General features: G+C 41.0%; 1 protein-coding gene across 3 annotated transcripts in view; it reads left to right on the plus strand.

The window, feature by feature from the left end:
- LOC149186831 (uncharacterized) overlaps positions 1 to 22,373 on the plus strand; it is a 409,056-nt gene that overhangs the window by 74,292 nt on the left and 312,391 nt on the right. For all 3 annotated transcript variants that reach the window (XM_089412693.1, XM_089412692.1, XM_089412691.1), the window contains exons 2-3: positions 2,996 to 3,043; positions 3,174 to 3,339. In XM_089412693.1, the coding sequence (XP_089268819.1) occupies positions 2,996 to 3,043; positions 3,174 to 3,339 (214 nt within the window). The remainder of the gene's footprint in view (positions 1 to 2,995; positions 3,044 to 3,173; positions 3,340 to 22,373) is intronic.

A 22,373-nucleotide genomic window follows, 5' to 3' on the forward strand; every position in this document is an offset into this window, starting at 1 on the left:
ATAGATCGTTCTCATTTGCCGCAGCAACAACAATAAGAGATCAGATGCTGCACAGGAAGAGTTGGAAGCAGTGCATTGTCAAGCAGCATTGCAAATGCAAAGTGGTTTAGCTATAGGGCTAGTAGATGAATCAGAGTATGTGCAGCAACTTGGTGGACAATGACGGGTTATAGATGTCAGACATCAGCAGTGTGAGGGAAGATGTTATGGGAGAGAACACCTTCCTCGCTAAGTCTAAATACTCCCTAAATGGCTATGAGAGGATTACTTTTGAATACCTCAAACAACCCAATGAAGACTAATGCCTTATATTGGGTCAAAGAATGAGGTCGAGCAATTATTTCTTTACTGTCCTGCTATTTTTTGTATAAAATTTGTTGAGAGCATGGAACCTTGAACAAATTGCAGATACGTTCTTCAACAACAGAGAAAAATGCAGATCTCATCAACTTCTTGGTCCATAACACCCCAACGTTCCACTTGACTTTCCATAGCGGCTAGTCCAACCGCTCAAATGACTAGTTGACTTGACCTTTGGTGAATAGTAAACTTGACTTGAACACCCTTTTGACTTATCTCCAATGCCTTGATGAAATTGTTGATTTTGCTATCTAGGTTTGCTATAACATGCCTTGATTTCACCTAGGTCTTGCTCCAATTTTCCATATCCTACCCTGAGTTGCCACATCATCACTGCATCTGCTGTGTCATCACGCCCCTATACTAGAACTCTAATGCCTTGAGGAACCAGGAAAATATGAGACATGGGTTTTCTTCCCCTTTTTCTGTAGACCACTTTTGATGTAATGCATGTCCAAAACTGCCCAACATTGCCCTTGTTTTATCACCAGGAAACTTGTTATACATGTTGACCAACTTCAACCACTTGTAATTTGACAAGGCCTTCACTGTTTGAAAAATTTCTACATGGCATGTCATCTTCTCATCAAGCTAAGAATTTTGGTATCAAGTTGACTTTTTGACTTATGAGACCACTTGCATTGGGAAATGTGAACTGCCTCAAGAAACATAAAAAGTTGATTTTGTGTGACTGCCATGTTGGGAACTATTTGAGGTATACTACACCAAGGCCAAGGCCATGCACAAATTCAATGGATAATAACCATGCGGTAAGACATAGGTACACCCTGACGTGGATGAGACAAGCCCATACACTTTTGATCACCCATACATAAGCAAGCTTGTCTAAAACCATGAGTCCCAAATAAGCCATCCAAGGCACTCCAATCCTATCCAGGATGAAAGGAACCAAAGATGTACCCAAAGGGACTAGCCATGGCCAACCGAACAAAAGGTCTAGGACCCCTAAGGCCTCATATGGTTGTTACAAGGCTTTAACTTGTGACCTTGGGCTTACATTGGTGTTGAATGCATTATGAAAAGTTGTATGTGTGCCCCTGCTGACATGAGGGGTAACAAGACCCTAGAGTTTTGATTGCGACCATGATAGAAAAGTTGCAATCCTAGGACTTTGAAACTTAGAAGAATTATAGAAAATAAGGAGGTAATGATACTTGTGGATTATGGTAGCACTCATAACCATGTAGACATCAACTTCAGTGAGAATTTAAACCATTTTGTATATCCTACCAAGGCTGTAAAGGTTACGATTTTCTGATGGACAAGAAGTCAAGGAGGTAGGAAGTTGCCATCAAATTTATGCACAATACAAAATTTGGAAATAAAGACAGTGTTTGATGCTTTATTGCTTGATAAAATGGATATGGTTTGGGCACCAAATGGTTGTTTCATCTAAGCACTTACACAACCAATATAGAAGAACAGTACATGGGATTGGCAACGGCAAAATTATTAATTATATGGCCTTGAAAGTTTGTGTTACAAGCAAAGTTATTCACATTTAATAAGAGAAGGTCAAGGAAAACAGACAACAATGACATCAAAGGACATTTGAAAATCAACTCAGTTTAGAACCTTAAGGTAGGAAGACAGACAACAATGACATCAAAGGACATTTGAAAATCAACTCAAAGTTTAGAACCTTAAGGTAGGAAGAAAGTATTTTACTAAAAAATGAGCATCAAGGTTTCATGTTACACAACTAGGTCAAAGAACATCAAAATATGAAAAATTACTCTACAAAGGAAATTTGCTAGTGTTCAATATCAATTGGGAACTGGGTCAAACTCTTTCAACCAGATAAAAATAAAGCCTCAACGAGAGGTACTCAACTGTAGGAAATCCTATTAATTATGCTTTGATACCATTCATATTTAAGGAAGGGATACAGTTGTGAAGTCACGATTGTATGTTAAGGGTTGCCATGGGCATATAAAGCCATCACCCTCATTCATGTAAATTAATATTCACCATTCATTTTATATTTTTTTACATCTAACCATACACGCCACCCTCCTGCCCATAGGCAAGGGTGAGATATTATTCATGGCTCATGAAGATCCTCAACCACATGTCACTTGTGGGATTCAAACCCGGGTGGTGAGGATAACGATTCTTTCTCTCAACCACCCGAACTAAACCCAGTTGACCATCATTCATTATCTATGCATTTATCTATATATTGTTATTGTATATTTCCAATTGGAATATTTAGATTATAAACTTTAATGTTTATAACATATATATTAACAACAATGTTAAGTCATCTGATAAGTCGGTAAAATTGTTAAAGACCCTAATTAAAGCATTCCAGAAATAATTTATGAATTCTGTATATCAAACCTTTCATTTGCTTTTCAAAACATATAGGTGATGGCGTAAAATGATCTTAACATGGTTAGATCAGATCGAACCATCTGCTTTTTAAAACTTATACGTGTTGGCATAAAACAATCTTCACATGCTTAGATCAGATCTGATCAATGCTTACTATTACATTTTTTTCCTTCTTGCAAAGTGATAGATAGTCCTATTATGGAGATCAATTCCTATGTTTTAGACACAATTTCTCATGATATTTTGGATGGATACTTACACTTCTATGATTCTGCAGGCACAAGTTTCAGTTTCAGATGTTTCCAAAGATGAGTTAGCTGCAAAGGTAAGTTTTTTGCAGCTATATCTTCTTGATCATTAGGATAATTTAAAGTTTAGTAGTGCTAGAATTTTCAAAAGAAGAGCTTGTGCAACTCAGTTTGGACTTTCTATGTGGTTTGATTGTTTGTTATCAGTTGGCAGCAGCTGAAGCAGAGGCGGAAGCTTTGAGGAGAGAGTTGGCAGGGAGGAGAGGTGATAAACAAGTAGATCTTTCCAAGCTGAAGCCAGCAATACCTGAAAAACGTATTGATGGGATAGGATATCGGGAAACTATTTTGCCAGCAACAGGAAAGGCTATGGGTAATCGCACTTGGATCCCTATAGAATTTTTCATTTCCCCAAGAGAGTGGAGAAAACAATATATCTGCTCATCCTTTTCTTCTTTTGACAGAGGCCTTTATTTTAACCCATTGTTTTCTTCTTATTGACTATAACTGAATAATTCTTTCACATTGCTTCAGTTACTGCAGTTTGTACTTTGTTGCAATCCCAAGTAATACCTCCCATATGCATTTGTTATGCTCCACTCTTCATTTGGAATGTGTCGAGGAAGTGAATCAAAAGAGTACACAGTATAATAGAACAACGAGATTCTCAGCAGAGTATGTTATGGGCTTTCTGCTGACATTATCTCAACACTGTTGATTTTTATCTAACTACACCTAGATGTCATAGTGAATATGTTAGATGGAGAGAATATATATTATATTAATTTTGCACCAAATACATGATAGGAATCCTGTTGCCACAAAATATAGCAGGCCTTGGAGAGGGGTACCCTACAAGTCTTATTACTAGACCAAGAGACAACAATGGGGTTGCAATATCCCCAGTTTCCTAAGTCACTTAGGAAATATTACAATTTTGACAATGGCAATAATTTTGGCAATTTTGACTTAGGAGAAAGGAGAAAATTGATTCCTTAGTGGGTTGTGAGGGCCACAAAGAGGGAATTCACACTCCCTTAGGAAAAACGCACTTGTGGGAAGAGGAGAAAGAAGAGGGAGGGCGTACTAGTGGAGAATGGGGCCCACAAGGGGAGAGAGAGAGGCAGCAAGCATAAATAGAAGATGAGGGCCTTCATTTGGGGTCTTTTGTCATTTTAACTTCAGAATATCAGTTCTCTTGCAGCTGCTTAGCTCAAGATTACCAGTGCTTCTTAGCACAAGGATTTCCAAGCGGAAATCCAATCCTCTCTTTGGAGAACCTTGAGTGTTGTTGAAGAATGTAACTAGTGTCGGTCTTCATAATTGTATTTGGGTCATGATGTAATGTGATTGTCAAAAGAAAGAAAAATGAATCTTTATTATAAAAGAAAATTGACTTATTAAAGCATGGGTTTCATGCTTGGGTCAATGGTAATTAGGTCAAAGCACCCATTGAGTGCTTTAGGATTTTTATATTGTGTCAATGTTTAAATCAATGTATTCTAGACCCTTCGTGGGCTGCTTTCAAGAAAGAAAAATTATTTTTATGTGTCTTATCTACTTTCCACCAAGTCGGCTTCCTCACTTAACAAGTCAGCTTCAATCTCATCAAGTCGGCCTCAAAATTACAGACTCCAACCACTATATATAGCAAAGGTACTCGGCCTATTTAGAAGATATTCGATTGAAGAAGAAGATCTGAAATTTCGCCATCAATCAAGGAATGCGAAGGGTAGAAAGGAGGTCTTTTTGGCATCTACAAAAGAAGACTGATACAACTAAGAAGGGAAAGAATTTTTGGAAGACGAAATTTCTGTCTCTATTGCAACTACAGGGCCGAAGGTACAAACATATTTCTGAGTGCAAGAACAAGTTGAGATTCTGGAAGGATTAGGGGAAATAAGCTATCGTATGGAAGCTCACTTGGTGGAGGGAATCTTTGTCTAGGTTTTTAGGTGTTAGTTTTTGGTAGCATCGGATGTGCTTTAGCCATGAAAATTGGTGGAGAGGCTGAGGCACATGAGTTCTAAAGAACCCAGAAACCGTTTGGTGAAATTCCACCTGGATTGTATTTTATTAAAATATTTAATATTTTTAATGGGGTTCTTAAGTCTAAACTTAGGAAAATTAAAGTAATAATGAGTATTAATTAAAATATGGGTGATAATGTTCTAGAAAGCGGATCAAGTCAAGATTTAATCTTATCCATTTATTAGAGACTTAATCTCGGCCGTTGAAGTCTCAACGAGAAAAGTGTAAGAAAGAGGCTTGGGGTTCAGGTGAAACACACAGAGAGTTGATCAGTCAGTTTGATTTTCCTAGGGTAGGGTTTGCTAAGGAATTCGAACCAGTGATCAAGCAGTGAGGATCAAAGGCAGTACTGGAAGGAAGTGATTTCCAGTTCCAATGAATATACGTTAGAGAAGACAGTGAAGGATAATAGAGCCAGTGATGTGCCAAGGAAGGACAACGTGACAACTGGAGGAGGTTGACGCAGTGGGACAACGCAACAACTGGAGGAGGTTGACACAGTGGGACAACGCAACAACTGGAGGAGGTTGACGCAGAAGTGTTGAGGGATAACAAAGATCAGTGCTAGGAATCACTGTGGGTGATTGGCAGGAAAAATCTCGATTTCTCAGCAGTAGAAGTAGCAACAACCAAGGTTGACGCAGTCAGAGGAAGTCTCCACGCAGAAGTCATGCAGTGGTTGCATAGGCTCACGCAGAGACTGTGCAATGGGTCATCCAGGCACTGGGGACAGTATAAAATCTCTAGAATCATTGTGAGAGAAATTCTTAGTTATCTTCTCTGAGTGGATTGCCATTTTCTTTGGGGCATCCAAATTGTATTTAGTTGTATTCAGAAATTTACTACCAATAATAGAAACCCTCAAAGTTGCTGCACCGATTTTCTCGCATTGGGTTTTTCCGGGGACGATTGTCCAAAAACAAGTGTGTAAATGTGATTGTTCATATGTTGATGTTTCTCTTGCCTTTTAATTTTCAGTTCTTAATTTGTGAAGTCTACAACTGAATTTATTTTGATATTTACTGAAGCATTGGTGAATAACTTATTGTAAATAAGTAGGAGAAATAAATCAATTACTGCAACAAAATTTTCACATGGTATCAGAGCGAGGTCCAAGCAAGATGGAAGCAAAGAAAAAGAGCATGAAAAACAATAAGGATCAGAATATTTCCGAGTTTGCTTCCAGGTTGGAAGAGGAATTTGCTTGCTTATCGAGTTCTGCATCAGCCGAGGATTGGTACATTGATAGTGGGCTTCAACTCATATGACTGGAGAACGAGAATATACTCGAGCTATTAGGAGGAACAGATGAACTTCCAAATCACAATGGCCCAGATTAGATTCTAATTAATGGTCCAGATCATTTTGGCTTGATCCTCGTCTTCTTCTAGAAGTTTCACCCACAGTTTTATTACATGTGTCCAAGCCTCCCTGCAAATTTTGAGGCTTAAAGCACATCTGATGCTACCAGAAATCAACACTCCCTCTTAGCGAGGAACATGCTCTAGTAATGCAACCTGTTGAAGCATCACCCTGAATCTGTAACATCTTCCTCTTCGCTGCTGATATTTGGCATCACTGCCCATCAACTACTGTGCAAATGCTGCATTTGTACTGTTGCTGACCCTGCCACTGCCAACACTGCATCTGTACTGCAACTCCCTCTCAAATTCTGCATCCGTGCTGCTGCTGGCACTGCCACTGCCAATACTGCATCTGCAGTGCAACCTTCTCCAACTACTGCTGCTACTGCATCAGCAACAAAAAAGCATCCAAAATTACTGAACAGGTATTCAACATGATGCATCTGTTGTTGGAGTTCTGATTGTTGCTAGTCTCTGCGCTCACCCTCTAAAGCCTCTGCACTGTGCCAACTACACTGCTGCCAATTCTGCTTTGCGTTGCTTAGTCTCTGGCGCTCCTAGCCACTGCAACTGTCACTTCGGCACTCCTCTGCACTAACTAACAGTAGTCCATCCTGCTACTTCTGATTTGGGTTCCCATAGCAAGGTATTGATCCAACAGGTGGATTCCTCAAGGATCTTGCCCAACTGCAGTTCTTTCGAACTATAGTTCTATATCACCCCACCAGTGTTACTTGGGAGCGGGAGCGGGAGCGGGGAGCGGGAGCGACCATTTTCAGAAGCTCCCGGTTTGGGAGCGAATCCCGGAGCGATTTTTTAAAAATATATATATTTTTTATATTTTTTAATTTTTGATACATATATGTCAACAAAAACATGTAGAATGATGAAATAGACATAAAAAACATAAAAAAACATAAATTGATCATTGAACCATATCACATCAATCATCTAGAAATTATAATCGTCATCAACCTTAGTAAAATAATAAATTAAAATAACATTCAATTCAATAACATTTATCATCATTGATCACCAAAGTAACAAGTTGTACTTGTAAGCCAAGTTTAACCATTACAAGAAGTAATATCGAAGATATTTCTAAGTCCTAACTTCTAACTGTTAACATGATATGAAATGTTAAAAATTTATAAAATGAAACATGAATAATGAGATGAAATGAAACAACTTTAGTCTTTCACAAAGCATCATATTCATAATTCACAATCATTACCAATGAGTTATAATTGCCAAGGCCCAACTTCAAACTTCAAATTTTCATTGTCACAGTGATATAATGTTTACAAAAAATATCATAATGTCATAATGATATGAAAGAGTCAAGAGTCAAGAGTCAAGGACTCAAAACTCAACACTGAACAGTTATGAAAACTAAAGTGACAAGTCTAATAGAAACTAAAAAAGACAAGTAAACTGTAAATCTACAAGTGGCCCTTGCCACGAGAGTCTCCAGGAGTATAAGTAGGTCTTGGCGGTCTTCTAGGAGTCTCCCGCCCAGACCGACGACCAGAACTAGAGCCTCCACGCGAGGGTGTCGATGGAGGTGGCGACAGCAATGGAACAAGACTTGGGCCCCGAGAACTGCTACTGGATGGTGGAGGTGGAGGTGGCATGGCTGCTGCAGCTGCTTCAGCTTCATCCCGTACAAGCTCATCTTCTAGTTCTTCCATATGTACAATGCCATCCTCCAAATTGTCGTCCTCAGGGTGATTGTCCCAAATTTTATATGTGGGATCTTCATTAGCCCGATCACAGTAATGGCTCAACAACCTCAAATTGTAGTGCACATAAACCAAGCTTTCTGCTCGGTTTTCGTTGAGCCTGTTTCTTTTCACATTATGTATATAACTGTAGGTGCTCCAACACCTCTCTGCAGAAGAAGAATTTACAACCTGTGCAAGAACTTTCAATGCCAATTTTCGCAAAAGTCCGTCGCCGCCATATGTTTCCCACCATGTGAGAGAATCAAATTTATCTTTGTCGTCCATTGCATGGAAGTTACCATACAAACCACTGCCAGTGAAGTATCTGCCTATTTCAAGGCGCACAGCTGCACATTCCTCCCTGTCAGGCACCAACTTTTCTAATGCATCCAGATATCCTTTAGTTACCTCTCGATCTAAATGGGGTTTGGTCCTAACACCACCCCCTGCTGCAGGTTTGCCCAACCAAGAATCTGAGTAGTATTTTGGCGTAAGGATATACGCCAAGCAATGCAGTGGAAGGTTAAGCCTTTTCCACCGTTCACACACACAATCGTGAATCAGATTGTACAAGTCGGGATCTCTGTTATTAACAATGTCTTTTATTTCCCCCAACATGGTATCCATTTGCTCATACACCTCGCCAATCACTGGTTTGTCTGTATCTGCAAACCGAATCATGTTATAAATTGGCTTGGTGAAATCCAATACCTGTCTCACAGTTGTCCAAAACTGCCCATCAAGAGCGGCCTCCTCCACCGTTTCAAAACCTGCAATGTCAGCTACATTTGTAGCCCTTTCCTTTAACACCTGCCAATTTGGACTTGATACCATGTTAGCTAAACCCTCTCTTACCTTCAAAAGGCGCCTGAAGGTGAGGTAATAGCTACCAAATCTAGTCCTCGCAATCTTCAGCAACTCCAATCTCGAGTGACTGCGGAAAAGGCCATGGGTATTGCTATGATTTGTAATAAATTTTATCATTTTTTTTCCTCTCTTGTACAAATCACCAATCCATTGGTATTGTTCATTTTTGTTTTTGACAATATCATGCAACAGAAGGTTCAATGTGTGAACCAAACATCCAGACCAAAATATGTTCGGGTATCTATCCTCAATAATTGCTCCCGCTGCCTTACAATTAGGAGCATTATCAGTGATGACTTGGATGACATTGTATGGGCCAATACGCTCAATTGTTTCAAGCAATGCTTCTGCAATGTTGATAGCGGTCTTGAACTTGTCTGAGTAATCATGTGCAGCTAGAAAAATGGGACCACTTCGGGACACAGCAAGAACACTTATCAATGGCTTGCCTTTTACATTTGTCCATCCATCAGATACAATGGACACCCCATTGTCAGTCCAAGAACTTGTCATTTTATTCAAAGATTGTGATATTTTTGCTTTTTCATGATCAAGGCCAACAGTTCTTGCCTTGTCATACCCAGGGCTCTTGTATCCTTTAGGGGCATCATTTATGGCAGAAACCATTTCGTGCCAATAAGGTGAGCGTAGAACATTGAATGGTATCCCATTTGCATAGAGGAACCTGTAAATTTTTGAATCCACATCATTCCTACACCCCTCATCAAGGAAATCTGATATGGTTCTACGGCGTAAAGATGATGACCCTGAGCCTCCATGTCCATATCCACTGCCTTGGGAGGATGCTGAAGGAGTTCTTTGTGAGCTTTCAAAGAAACCCCTTGATCTTTTTGCTTTGTATTGGGCGTCCTCCTCTTCCTTTATGTATTTGGCTCTATCTGCTGTTGACACCGCGTCGCAAGTTCTGATTCCTATTTGTTTCTCTCCATCCCATGCCCTTTTCCCGCAAAGGTGTCTTCTCAAACGGGTGTATGAGCCTGTGAAATCATTGTTGCAATGGGGGCAATGAAATTTAGTGGTTCCACCCCCTTTCCCTGTTTCAGGCCTCTGAACATATTTCCACAATGGAGTTTGGTCTTGTTTAGTTTTTTGACCCTCATGTTCACCCTCCACATCCTCCTCACTGGGGTTTTCACCTATTTGACTTCCTCCGGCTTCTTCATCCACCTCTTCAGTTTCAGGCCCCCTCCGTTTCCTACTCTCCACCACCATAATAACCAGAAAAGGGACCAGGAAGAGGAAAATGCCAATAAAAATCCCTAGGTCCATCGTGTTTGATGTTTGTAGGGTTTGAGTCTTGAATCTGCAAATTAATTTAGTTTATTGGGATTAATTCATTTAATTTATTAATTTAATTTAAATTAATGATCTTTAAACTCAAACAGGTAAATTAAACTAAACAAACTAACTACCTAACCAACTAAACTAACTAAATGATTAAGTTACTTACCTCTGCAAGCTTGCTCCTCGCACCTTGGCACTTGCTCCTCGCTCCTCAGCTCTGGCTCCTTGCTCCTCAGCTCTTGCTCCTTGCTCTGTTGCTCTCAAACTCAAGCTCAATCTCATTGAAATGATTTTGTTTTGGCCCATTGGGCTTATAAACCCAAAAAAATTAGTTAAATTTTTTGTTTTTTTCGGGTCCGCGGAATTTTTTACCGTCGAACCGCTCCCGGTTCACTAAAATTCGCTCCCGGAGCGTTTTTTAATGCCCGGGAGCGATCAGGGAGCGATCGCTCCCCGATCGCTCCCGGGCATTAAAAAGCGCTCCGGGAGCGCGGGAGCGATCGCTCCCTGAAACGCTCCCTCACAGACCAGGGAGCGCAAATTTTTTTACGGGAGCGCGCTCTCGAAAATCGCTCCCGTCCGGGAGCGATTTGGGGAGCGCGCTCCCGAGCCGCTCCCGCCCGGAGCGCGCTTCGGGAGCGGGTTCGAAGGGGGGGGGGGGGGGGCGCTCCCCCGCATCACTGCACCCCACCTTTGGGTGATCATGGCAAACTCCTCCTCCTCGATCTGTGCGGATGCAGCCTTCGGATCATGCTTCTCGTCCTTGTCCTTCTTCTTGAGAGGACAATGTGTAGCGTAGTTATTGATTTGCGGTAGTATTGGATGTGCTCTAGCCATGAAAATTGGCGGAGAGGCTAAAGCACATGAGATCTCCAAAACCCAGAAACTGTTTTGGAAAAATCCATTCGGATGAAGAGTTATTAAAATAATTAATATTTTTAATGAGTTCCTAAGTCTAAACTTAGGGAAATAAAAATATTAATGGGTATTAATAAAGATAAGGATGAAAAGCTTCCGAAAGATAAGGATCAAGTCTATTTTAATCTTAGTTGTTGATTAGGGACTTAATTTTGGCCATTGATTTATCAATAGGAAAAGTATAAAAGGGGACTTGAGGGTCAGTTGGAGATATATAGAGAGAGACCAGTCAGTTCAATTTTGGGAGCGGGATTTGCTGAGAAATTCGAACTAGAGGTCTGGATTGCAGCAAGAGGTAGCGAGTACGGAACAGAGAGTCAGGAACAGTACCAAAAGATCAACGTAGATATTAGAGAGGCAGACGCAAAGGCAGCAGGACTGCGCAGTCACTGGAGGGCTTGCGTGGGTGACGTAGAGAGGTAGAAGCTGACGTAGAGGGTCTGGGAGCTGCACAGAGGCCGACAAGTCTGATGCTGAGTCTGGGGGAGGTGCTGGAGATATTTTCTCTGTTGGGTAAGCCAGTTTGGCACTCAGTTGTACTCAAGAATAGCTTATTAATAAAATCCTCCTCTGATGCACCAATTTTCCCGCATTGGGTTTTTTCGGGGACAATTGTCCAAAATATATGTGTTTGATTCTTGTGCATGTATTTATTTCTGTACTATGGTGTGATATCTGTAGCAGAATTTATTTTAATGTTTACTGAAGGGTTTTCGTAAATAACTTATTGGAAAATAAGTAGGTAAAATAAATCAGTTGTTGCAGCGATAGAATTTTCACTTGGTATCAAAGGGAGTAATCAGAGACAGGAAGGGAAAATCAATTATGGGTTGAGACCATGATGCAGAGGCATCTACATTAGGAGACTCGCACAAATTTTCAGAAAATTACACAAGAGATAGTAATTTTGATTTCTCTATGTTGGCTTCCAGATTGGAAGAGGAAGTTGCTTGTGTGACTAGCTCTGCATTATCAAAGGTATGGTATATAGATAGTGGAGCCTCCTGACATATGACAGGAGTTCGGGAATGTTTCTCAGATTATCAGGAGGAAAGGATGAATTTTCAGATCACCATGGGGAATAAGGCAAAGTGTACTCCAGTAGAGAAGGGTACCATATTTTTTCAAACAGAAATGGGAGAGTGGTTCCATGCTACCAATGTGCTGCATGTACTAGGACTGGGGATGAACTTACTTTCTGTATCACAACTTCAAGGCGAGGGCTATGAAGTTTTCTTCATCAAGGAGAAAGTTTACGTCAAACACCCAAGCTAGAAAAGGAAAGTGCAGATCGGGATTAGAAGTAACAGGCTGTACAAATTACAACTAAAATCACCAATGGCACAAGGATTTGAACAAACTATGGCACAGAAGAATGGGACATTTGCACCATGAAGCGCTGAGAATTCTTAGGAAAACTGTAATAGAAGTTCTGGATCTTAGTACATAACGAGATGATGTATGTACAGGATGTGCTCTGGGAAAGTATGCCAAAGCGGCATTTCCTAGAAGTAAAAACAGGGCCAAGAGTGTAGTAGGATTGATACACTCAGATATCTGCGGAACTATGTCCACTAAAGCTCTTAGTGGTGCTGAATACTTCGTCACCTTCATTGATGACAACTCAAGGAAAACTTGGATTTATTTTTTGAAGACCAAGGACGAGGTTTTCTGTCGATTCAAAGAGTTCAAGGCTCTAGTGGAGAATCTGATAGGGAAGAAAATAAAAGTTTTGCACTCAGATAATGGTGGAGAGTATGTCGATAAGGACTTCACTGATTTTTGCGCTAAGGAGGGCATCAGAATAGAGTGGACAGCTCCTTACAATCCGGAGCACAATGGAGTAGCAGAAAGAAAGAACAGGACTATCGTAGAAGCAATTAGGGCCATGATGTATGATCAGGATATGCCAAAGTTCTTGTGGGAAGAAGCATGCAACACGACAGTCAATGTTCATAATAGAACTCCTCATCGAGCATTGGGCAAGATTACTCGAGAAAGTCTTCACAGGGAAGACACCTGAAGTCAGTCATTTCAGGATATTTAGGAGCTTAGCATATTGCTGCATACCTGAGGAAAAGAGGAAGAAGCTGAATCAAACTGCAGAGAAAGGATATCTAGTGGGATATAGCGAGAACACTAAGGCATATAGAATCTATCTTCCAGGGAGCAGGAAGGTAGTAGTTTGACGAGATGTGAAGTTCATGGAGGACAGGGCTTTCAGAAAATTTCAAGAGATGCCTTCCGAGAAGTCAAAAGATGAGCCGTTGGTCAAACCACTTCAACTAATGGAAGTAAAGAATTCTTCTTCGGATCAAGAAGAATCACAGGAGGAGGAGGAGGAGCTAACAGAAGCACCTACTGGAAGAGGAAGAATGAGCAGGGAACTTCGTCAGATTCTGCGAGATGCAGAGGATTTCATCGGTGCACCAAGAAACAATAAAAGGGAGCAAAAACAACCAGATAGATATCAAGCATTAGTAGCTCAGGATGGGGAGCCTGCCAGTTTTCAGGAGGCTGCTCAACATCAGGTTTGGTTGGATGCAATGGTAGAGGAATACAACTCCATAATGGTGAACGATGTCTGGAAGGTAGTGCCGAGGCCTCAACACAGATCAATGGTAGGTTCAAGATGGATCTACAAGATTAAATACGTTGCAGATGGCAGTGTGGAAAAATACAAAGCCAGGTTTGTGGCTAAGGGGTATGCTCAAAAGGAAGGAATTGACTATGAAGAGTGATCCAAAAATGGATCCTGGATAAACTTCTAAGTCTAAAAGACTTCATATAAGAGGTAAAAGGTGCCAAATGGCACAAATCCTTTGTAAATCAGAGGAAAATGAAAATCGCAGGCTGCTCTCGGAAATAGTCTCATTGTAAAGATCTCCTCATTCTGAATCCAACGCAACTTGAATGGGCAAAAACGGACTTCAGATGAAGAAGTTATCATAAAAAGGAGTTTGCCTTTCTTCTTTGGGAAAGAGGCAAAAATCTAAAGAAATGAGGCCTATCAGAGGCTTAAGTCAATAATAAACATGAGCCATCGGATCTGGCCGATCAATGGTCCAGATCTGATTGGCATATCGCATCACCGGTGACAGGAGGAGGCAATCGGAGGCATAACATGCGATGGGACTGGGCCGATGCGATACTGTGATTGCCGATATCGGCGGATCGCAATCGGCGCTGGCATAGACCCTATCATATGGGAAAGACCTTGGGCTTGTGCGATCTGCGATTACGGCTTGTCGCATCGCAATATCGCATCAGCGCATTACAGAGGAGTGGTTATATGTTATATGTTATATATGCGATGCGATGGCCGGACCCGACGACAATATGAACCGGGTTTAATACATTTTGAAATCCGTCAAACGATGATTTTCTTTGTATTTTCTTTTTTCATTGAATAAACGAAATACGAATGAAAAGTGCCTGACCCGATGAAACCGGACCTGAAAGGGTTCTGAAATGAAAACACAATATTTGAAATCCGTCATAAGCCATTTTTGCGGTGTTTTCACAGTTTTTATGCAATTCTAAAATACAAAGGGTCAGGCCCTTGCGACATGCAATGGCAACTTACGGGCGGACCCGATAGGAAAATAAGGCGCAATTATGAAAATTTGAAGTCTGGGAATAGTGTTTTTTGCGGATTTTTCCCGTGTTTGGTATATTCACTTGTGTAAGTCAAGAATGCCAAAATTTGGGGATTTCAAGCGTCGATTGCTCCTTCCGTTACAGAATAGGTGGCATCCATCCCTGAGGGCGTTTAGTAATGATTGCTAACGCTCAGAGAAGGGATTTGAGCGGACTGTGGCTGGAAGATAGAGAGCCCGAGAGGGAAAATGAACCAATAGTGCCAATCTGGCTTAAAAAGCCATAGAACAACAGAAAAAAGGAAGACTGTTGGTTGTTGAGGCTGTTGTTGGGGTTTTTGTTGTTGAATGTGAAGCCAAAGCAGGAAACTAAGGCAAAAGAGGCAGCGCAGAAGCAAAAAGGTAGCCAAGGGAGTCACTTGGAGTTCAAGTGAAGAGCCCAGAGAGCTGTAAACTAATAGAAGGTAGAAAGAAGCCAGAGCCAGAGTCGAAAAGCCAGAATCAGAGCCAAAGAGCCAGAACCAAGAGCCAAGAGCCAAAGCCAAGAGCCCAAGCCAAGAGCTAGAGCTTCAAGAGCCAAGGGATAAAATGGTGTCTGAACCCACTGTTTCTGTGTAGGACAGCAGGAGTTGAGCCAAGAGCTTGTACAAAGGACTTATACCATAATCCCAGAGAGCCTAGTTGAGTTGACTAGAGCTCACGGAGATGTAGCCCAAGAGTTGTGGGTGAACTCCTAATTAAATTGCTGTTTCTGTGTGTGTTTTATTGCTGCATTGTCTCTACTGTTTTATTTACTGTTATATGCATTTGTATATTAGTTTAAGCACATCAACTTACAGCACAACAACAGAAAGTAAAGTATATAATCAGTTTAACACAAGCATAAGCATACACCTATAATTTCAAGCATTTCTTAATTCCGCATTGGTTAATCATTAAGACTTGGGAAAATTTAAAGCTTTGGAAGTGGGAGAGGTTCTTGTAAGTTAGACAAGAAGCCTAAGTGCCCCATTTTCAGATCAGGTGGTATTAGAGCCTAAATTTGGTTGACCACTCCTTCAAAAAAAGGTTATATCAGCATGCTTGATTGACAGAGCAAAGATTGCTTGTTTGAAAGGTGTTTGGGCAGTCAAGGATTGATTGTTTGATTGATTGTATGCTTGTTGCAGACTGACTATTGTTTGAGTTTGTAGAGGTGAAGAGAGTCCAGCAAGGACAAGAAGAAAGAAGAAGTCATTGGCATAATGACAACTTCTACAAGTGAGTCCTCGAATTCTGCTTCCTTCACAAGATTCTTTGATGAAGACATGAAGCAAGAATTGTCCACCATGATAGATATGGTGAGAGAAATGTATGAGGATGGAAGGAAGAGCAACAGACTTAGAGAGCAGTTGAATTCCATAAAGGAAGAGAAGCAGTTGCTTTCTGACAAATTGCAGGAAATGGAGAGACAACTTCATATTGCAAATATGAACCTGAAGAGGATGCATGAGTTGGAAACACAACGCTTTGTTGCCCAAGAAGCCCTAGTCAAGTATCAGGTTGAAGAAGAGGTAAACCATTCCAGTTTGTCTTCAAATTCCTCTAAGGATGCTTATATTGGTTCTTTTGAAAAACATACTAAAGGCATAGGTTCCAAGCTAATGTCCAAGATGGGCTATGAAGGAAAGGGCTTGGGTAGACATGCACAAGGTATTGTTGAGCCAATAATGATTGAGGAGAGGCCTAAGTATTTGGGTCTTGGCTATGGACAAGCTTATGGAGAAAGTTCCAAGGCTGCCATGAAGGCCATTGAAACAGCTCCAAGAAGGAGTTGCATTACAGAGTGTGAAGATTGTATTTAGGAGGAATGCAATAGCTTGAAACATCATTTGCAAGATGCAGGTGTTCAGAAGCACACACTTGAACCAGAGAGTTGGGGAGACTCCAACAGCCTTGAAGAGATTGATGGTGTTTCAAAGGAAGCCACTTCTTCATTTGCTTCATCTCCTCATGAAGGCGATAGAGGTGAAAGAGAGAGGTATAAATCTGGTTCTAAACATTTTCCTTTTGATTGTGCAAAGCATGATAAATTTCCACATATGTATGGAAAAAAAATTGCATGCTCCTTTTGTGGTTTGGATAACCATAATGTTTCTAGATGTTGGAAGAGAATGACTACACACAGGAAACTTTTGAAGGAAAGGAAGCAAGAAGCCAAAGGTCCATTGGATAAGGCAAATCATGTTGTCAAGAGGATGCACATGCAGTGCACTTACTGCCATAAGCAAGGACATCTTGCTGCAAAATGTTGGACTTTGAATCCAACAATGCTTCCACAAAAGCTGAAGAAAGTGGAAAGAGAAGATGGCAGAAATGGAAGTGAAGATTCCATGACTGATGTGTCTCAGAATGATTCACATGATGATGCTGATGTGCAGAAAAAGGTAGTACCTTTGAAAGGGATTGGTAAGGAATGGTTAGAGTTCTTATCCGATTAAGATTGCATGTCTATTGATGCATCTACATTATATTTCATTTCAGTTTCGAAAGTACAATGTGCTTAAGCGAAAGATTGAGGGATGAAATGCATGCATGAGCATGAGATACATGAACATAGGGATATTGATGATTTCCTTGTTTTTTGAACATGTATGTGTAATTAACTTGCAGGGTTGATTGCTTTAACATGCATGTGATGCCATGTTGACTTGGGAGAAGTTAACTTGGTCTCCAAATGGAGATAATGATGAAGTGTTTCATCTTTTGGAAAAAAGTGTCCTAATGGTCTTTTTCTACATGCTTGACTTCAAGGGTCATTTTGTTTAAAGGCATGTTTTGTGGCCTTATTGTCTAGTCCATCATTTGTATGTAGATTTAAGACAGGGAGGTATTCACAAGATGTGAAATCTGTTTCTTTGTTGAAGCAGGAGTTTAGGCCATCCAGTTGTTGTCTGTGTTTCTGTTGTTGTTAACGGTTGTTATTAACAGCTTGTCAAACAGGTACAAATGAAAGTTTTGTGGAGCAGATGTACTTCACATTTGTTGAGCCACCTTGGATCAATGATCAAGGTAGAGGAGCTCAAACTACCTTCTATAACCATTTCAGCAGGAGTTCTGCAGGAAGGCAAGGAGGAAGACAGTTCTTCCCAAGAAGACCAGCCCATCCAAGAAGGGAAGTGATCAGAAAATTTGGTTCAGAGGCACTATGTAAAGGCAAGTGTAGGGAGGTTGAAAGAAGAGGGTGAGTCACTCTCATTTACTGTTCATATCAATATATCAGTATTTTGGAGACCAAAAGTTCTTTTAGTGGGAAGGCGTGATCCAAAAATGGATCCTGAATAAACCTCTAAGTCTAAAAGACTTCATATAAGAGGTAAAAGGTGCCAAATGGCAGAAATCCTTTGTAAATCAGAGGAAAATGAAAATCGCAGGCTGCTCTCAGAAATAGTCTCGTTGCAGAGATCTCCTCATTCTGAATCCAGCGCAACGTGAATGGGCGAAAATGGACTTCAGATGAAGAAGTTATCATAAAAAGGAGTTCCCCTTTGTTCTTTGAGAAAGAGGCAAAAATTTGAAGAAATAAGGCTTATCGGAGGTTTAAGTCAACAATAAATAGGAGCCGTTGGATCTGGTCGATCAATGGTCGAGATCCGATCGGCATATCGCATCGGTGGTGATAGGCAGAGGCAATCGGAGGCGTAACATGCGATGGGACCGGGCCGATGCGATACCGCGATCGCCGATATCGGCGAATCGCAATCGGCGCTGGCATAGAACCTATCATATGGGAAAGACTTCGGGCTTGTGCGATCTGCGATTGCGACTTGTCGCATCGCAATATCGCATTAGTGCATTATAGAGGAGCGGTTATATGATATATGTTATATATGCGATGCGATGGCCGAACCTGATGGCAATATGAACCGGGTTTAATACATTTTGAAATCCATCAAACGATGATTTTCTTTGTATTTTCTTTTTCGTTGAATAAACGAAATACGAAGGAAAAGTGTGCGACCCAATGAAACCGGACCCTAAAGTGTTCCGAAATGAAAACACATAATATTTGAAATCTGTCATAAGCCATTTTTGCGGTGTTTTCACAGTTTTTATGCAATTCTAAAATACAAAGGGGCAGGCCCTTGCGACATGCGATGGTGACTTACGGGCGGACCCGATAGGAAAATAAGGCGCAATTATGAAAATTTGAAGTCCGGGAACAATGTTTTCTGCGGATTTTTCCCGTGTTTGGTATATTTACCTGTGTAAGCCGAGAATGCCAAAATTTGGGGATTTCAAGCGCCGATTGCCCCTTCCGTTACAGAATAGGTGGCATCCATCCCTGAGGGCATTTAGCAATGATTGCTAATGCTCAGAGAAGGGATTTGAGCGGACTGTGGCTGGAAGACAGAGAGCCCTAGAGGGAAAATGAACCAACAGTGCCGATTTGGCTTAAAAAGCCATAGAACAACAGAAAAAAGGAAGACTGTTGGTTGTTGAGGCTATTGTTGGGGTTTTTGTTGCTGAAAGTGAAGCCAAAGCAGGAAGCTAAGGCAAAAGAGGCAGCGCAGAAGCAAAAAGGCAGCCAAGGGAGTCACTTGGAGTTCAAGTGAAAAGCCCAGAGAGCTGTAAACTGATAGAAGGCAGAAAGAAGCCAGAGCCGCAGAGCCAGAGCCAGAGCCAGAGCTGAAGAGCTAGAAGCAGAGCCAAAGAGCCAGAACCATGAGCCAAGAGCTAGAGCTGAAGAGCCAGAATCAGAGCCAAAGACCCAGAACCAAGAGCCAAGAGCCAGAGCCAAGAGCCTGAGCCAAGAGCCAGAGCTTCAAGAGCCAAGGGATAAAATGGTGTCTGAACCCACTGTTTCTGTGTAGGACAGCAGGAGTTGAGCCAAGAGCTTGTAAAAAGGACTTATACCATAATCCCAGAGAGCCTAGTTGAGTTGGTTAGAGCTCACGAAGATGTAGCCCAAGAGTTGTGGGTGAACTCCTAATTAAATTGCTGTTTCTGTGTGTGTTTTATTGCTGCATTGTCTCTGCTGTTTTATTTACTGCTATATGCATTTATATATCAGTTTAAGCACATCAACTTACAGCACAACAACAAAAAGTAAAGTATATAATCAGTTTAACACAAGCATAAGCATACACCTATAATTTCAAGCATTTCTTAATTCCGCATTGGTTAATAATTAAGACTTGGGAAAATTTAAAGCTTTGGAAGTGAGAGAGGTTTTTGTAAGTTAGACAAGAAGCCTAAGTGCCCCATTTTCAGATCAAAGAGACCTTCGCCCCAGTAGCCAGATATACATCTATTAGAACCGTAATATTTCTTGCAACACAGATGGGATGGGAGATTCATCAGATGGATGTCAAAATGACATTCCTGAACGGGGTGATAGAAGAGGAGGAGGTATACATTGAACAACCAGAAGGCTTTGAGATACATGAGAATAAGTCTCATGTATGCAGATTGAAGAAAGCCTTGTATGGGCTGAAACACACACCTAGAGCATGGTATGGTCGAATTGATGGCTACTTGCATAAGATGGGATTTGTCAAGAGTGACACAGATCCAAATCTCTACTATCTGGTTGTAGAGAATGAGCCTCTAGTCCTAGTATTATATGTGGATGATCTCTTCCTGACAGGATTATCCAGGCTCATCGGGGACTGCAAGAAGAATCTAGCCACAAAATTTGACATGAAGGATTTGGGACAAACGCATTATTTCCTGGGGTTGGAAGTTTGGCAGCAAAAGGGGGAGATCTTCCTTGGGCAAGGGAGATCTGCTACAGAAATTCTGAAAAGATATAGAATGTAGGATTGTAGACCCATGGAATCTTGTACACCAGGAGTAAGGATATCAGATTGAGTGGATTTATTGATGCAGATTGGGCAGGAAGTTCAGTGGATCAGAAAAGTACCTATAGGTACTGTTTCAACATTGGATCAGCATTGATCTCCTGGTGCAGTAGGAAACATAAATTCGTAGCTCTGAGCTCGGCTGAAGCAGAATATATGGTTGCAAGCACAACTTCGTGTGAAGCCATATGGCTTAGAAAACTGCTTGTGAACCTATTCAGAAGAAAGATAGAGGCGACCAGGATCATGTGTGATAATGAGAGTTGCATCAAGCTCTCTGGGAATCCAATATTTCACGATTGGTCAAAGTATATTGATATTTGGTGTCACTTTGTCAGAGACTGTGTCCAACGAGGAGTTGTACAGTTGAGCTACGCTCCTACAAGAGAACAGGTGGTAGACATCCTTACCAAGGCCCTTGGAAGAACCAAGTTTGATTATTTCAGGGAGAAGATGGGGATGATAAACAATCCATTTCAGTAGCAAAAACGGGTATGATGTTGCAGTGCAGTAGCAGTTAGTAGTTTCACGATGCAACATGATGAGAAGGAGTTTGCAATGCAGATGCAGTGTTGGGAAGATGGACCATTAGTAACACGAATGCAGAGGGAGTTGCAGTACAGATGTAGCAGTGGTAGTGATAGAGCCATGGACAGCAGTACAGGATGTAGTAGTGTAGAGGATGTTGGGCAGGTAGGCTTAGCATCAACACAGGTACTAATGCCGTATGATCAGAGTAATGCTCAATATGGAGTATTACTAGAGCACAGTCCTTGTTAAGAGGGGGTGTTGATTTGAGGTAACACCAAATGTGCTCTAGCCATGAAAATTGGTGGAGAGGCTAAAGCACATGAGATCTCCAAAACCCAAAAATCGTTTTGGAAAATTCCATATGGATGAAGAGTTATTAAAATAATTAATATTTTTAATGAGTTCCTAAGTCTAAATTAGGGAAATAAAAATATTAATGGGTATTAATAAAGATAAGGATGAGAAGCTTCCAAAAGATAAGGATCAAGTCTATTTTAATCTTAGCCGTTGATTAGGGACTTAATCTCGGCCGTTGATTCATCAATAGGAAAAGTATAAAAGGGGACTTGAGGGTCAGTTGGAGATATACATAGGGAGACTAGTCAGTTTGATTTCTGGAGCGGGGTTTGCTTAATTCGTATTAGAGGTCTAGATTGCAGCAAAAGGTAGCGAGTATGGAACAGAGAGTCAGGAACAATACCAGAAGATCAACGCAGAGATTAGAGAGGCAGACTCACAGGCAGTTGGACTGCGCAGTCACTGGAGGGCCTGCGTCGGTGACGTAGAGAGGCCCAGTGCTGACGCAGAGAGCCAGAGGCTGATGCAGAGGGTCTGGGAGCTACGCAAAGGCCAGCAAGTCTGACGCTGAGTCTAGGGGAGGTGCTAGAGAATTTTTCTCTATTGGGTAAGCCAGTTTGGCACCTAGTTGTACTCAAGAATAGTTGATTAATAAAATCCTCCTCTGCTACACCGATTTTTCCGCATTGGGTTTTTCCGGGGACAATTGTCCAAAATATCTGTGTTGATGTGTTTGATTCTTGTGCATGTATTTATTTCTGTATTATGGTGTGATATCGGCAACATAATTTATTTTAATGTTTACTGAAGCTTTTTCGTAAATAACTTATTGGAAAATAAGTAGGTAAAATAAATCAGTTGTTGCAGTGATAGAATTTTCACAGTAGTGACCAATTTTGCCACATCGGAAGCACTTGAACTTTAAAAT

The sequence above is a fragment of the Pinus tabuliformis genome, chromosome 3_1, assembly GCF_031772625.1.
Source record: "Pinus tabuliformis cultivar Carrire ecotype Pingquan chromosome 3_1, CPIR1, whole genome shotgun sequence".
Taxonomy (NCBI): Eukaryota; Viridiplantae; Streptophyta; class Pinopsida; order Pinales; family Pinaceae; genus Pinus; species Pinus tabuliformis.